This window comes from Littorina saxatilis, linkage group LG10 (genome assembly GCF_037325665.1).
Source record: "Littorina saxatilis isolate snail1 linkage group LG10, US_GU_Lsax_2.0, whole genome shotgun sequence".
In the NCBI taxonomy this organism is placed as follows: domain Eukaryota; kingdom Metazoa; phylum Mollusca; class Gastropoda; order Littorinimorpha; family Littorinidae; genus Littorina; species Littorina saxatilis.
Window position 1 is genome coordinate 35,947,070 of NC_090254.1, and position 2,500 is coordinate 35,949,569.

The 2,500-nt window shown below is 38.8% G+C and overlaps 1 protein-coding gene and 1 long non-coding RNA gene across 2 annotated transcripts in view; one reads left to right on the top strand and one right to left on the bottom strand.

Annotated features, from left to right (window-relative positions):
• The window catches only part of LOC138978690 (uncharacterized), a 422,724-nt gene that overhangs the window by 413,977 nt on the left and 6,247 nt on the right, over positions 1–2,500 (top strand). The window lies entirely within an intron of this gene.
• LOC138978689 (uncharacterized) overlaps positions 1–2,500 on the bottom strand; it is an 87,378-nt gene that overhangs the window by 17,629 nt on the left and 67,249 nt on the right. Inside the window, exon 7 of the mRNA XM_070351482.1 lies at positions 622–761. Within this exon, the coding sequence (XP_070207583.1) occupies positions 622–761 (140 nt within the window). The remainder of the gene's footprint in view (positions 1–621; positions 762–2,500) is intronic.

Consider the following 2,500-nt stretch of genomic DNA (forward strand, 5'->3'; position numbering starts at 1 on the left):
CAACCAAATTGGTTGAAATTTTGGTCAAGTAATCTTCGACGGAGCCCGGACTTTGGTATTGCATTTCAGCTTGGTGGCTTAAAAATTAATTAATGACTTTGGTCATTAAAAATCTGAAAATTGTAAAAAAAATTAAAAATTTATAAAACGATTCAAATTTACGTTTATCTTATTCGCCATCATTTGCTGATTCCAAAATCATATAAATATGTTATATTCGGATTAAAAACAAGCTCTGAAAATTAAATATATAAAAATTATTATCAAAATTAAATTGTCCAAATCAATTTAAAAACACTTTCATCTTATTCCTTGTCGGTTCCTGATTCCAAAAACATATAGATATGATATGTTTGGATTAAAAACACGCTCAGAAAGTTAAAACAAAGAGAGGTACAGAAAAGCGTGCTATCCTTCTTAGCGCAACTACTACCCTGCTCTTCTTGTCAATTTCACTGCCTTTGCCATGAGCGGTGGACTGACGATGCTACGAGTATACGGTCTTGCTGAAAAATGGCATTGCGTTCAGTTTCATTCTGTGAGTTCGACAGCTACTTGACTAAATATTGTATTTTCGCCTTACGCGACTTGTTTTTATTTCTAAACTCTACACACACTCACCTAGCCAGGGTCCAAGGCAGGGCGTGCAGCCAGGGTATTAGGGGTCTCCACAGCACTGTCGCAACATAGCATGCGTTGCCAGCAATCATCAGCATGATCCCACCGGCTTCCCTTCTGGCGTAACGCCTTCTGGCTTTGTACTGAAAGGATATAATACAAGTCGCGTAAGGCGAAAATACAATATTTAGTCAAGTAGCTGCCATTTTTCAGCAAGACCGTATACTCGTAGCATCGTCAGTCCACCGCTCACGGCAAAGGCAGTGAAATTGACAAGAAGAGCGGGGTAGTAGTTGCGCTAAGAAGGATAGCACGCTTTTCTGTACCTCTCTTTGTTTTAACTTTCTGAGCGTGTTTTTAATCCAAACATATCACATCTATATGTTTTTGGAATCAGGAACCGACAAGGAATAAGATGAAAGTGTTTTTAAATTGATTTGGACAATTTAATTTTGATAATAATTTTTATATATTTAATTTTCAGAGCTTGTTTTTAATCCGAATATAACATATTTATATGTTTTTGGAATCAGCAAATGATGGAGAATAAGATAAACGTAAATTTGGATCGTTTTATAAATTTTTATTTTTTTTTACAATTTTCCGATTTTTAATGACCAAAGTCATTAATTAATTTTTAAGCCACCAAGCTGAAATGCAATACCGAACCCCGGGCTTCGTCGAAGATTACTTGACCAAAATTTCAACCAATTTGGTTGAAAAATGAGGGCGTGACAGTGCCGCCTCAACTTTCACGAAAAGCCGGATATGACGTCATCAAAGACATTTATCAAAAAAGTGAAAAAAACGTATGGGGATATCAATCCCAGGAACTCTCATGTCAAATTTCATAAAGATCGGTCCAGTAGTTTGGTCTGAATCGCTCTACACGCACACACACACACACACACACACACACACACATACACACACACATACACACACACATACACCACGACCCTCGTTTCGATTCCCCCTCGATGTTAAAATATTTAGTCAAAACTTGACTAAATATAAAAATGGAATAGAGAGCAATAGAATACAATAGAATACAATACAATACATTACAAGACGGGACGAGACGAGACGAGACGAGCCGAGACGAGACGAGACGAGACGAAGCGGGACGAGACGGGGTGGGACATGACGAGACGAGACGAGACGAGACGAGACGAGACGAGACGAAACGGGACGGGACGGGGCGGGACAGGACGAGCCGAGACGAGATGAGACGAGACAAGACACCGATACAATAGAATACAATGTATTACAACACTATACAATACAATACATTACAAAACAAGACAAGACAAAACAAGACAAGACAAGACGAAAAAGACAAGACAAGACAGATAAGACAAGAGAAGACAAGACAATAAACACACCACACCACACCACGCCACACCACACCACACAACACCACACAACACAACACAATGTGGTGTTACCGTTTCGCTATTGACAATTAAATATACGTTGTCCGCTCAACTTCATCATGCCACTGATGGGAAATTTGAGTCGTTTCTTTTCGGTGGAAAGATAACAGTAACAAGAGCAGAACAATGGTGACTGCGCGTGAGAGCGAGAAATAAAAAGACCAAAAACATTACTTTATCCTACATACGTGAGAGAGACACTCATGAGATAATAATCGTTCAAACCACACGTGTGTATATGTGTAAATGAGGTCATGTCAAGCAAGTCTGACAGGGACTTGTATTTCCACTGCTTATGATGCCAAAGTCACCGAGACAAACGTTATTATAGAAAACAAAATTGCGCTCGCTAATTACACTCGATGATTATTTAGAACTAACACGTCACGCCACACTTTTAGAATGACGTTTCTTTGGTTTGACGTAATAGATTGCACAAGACTTTA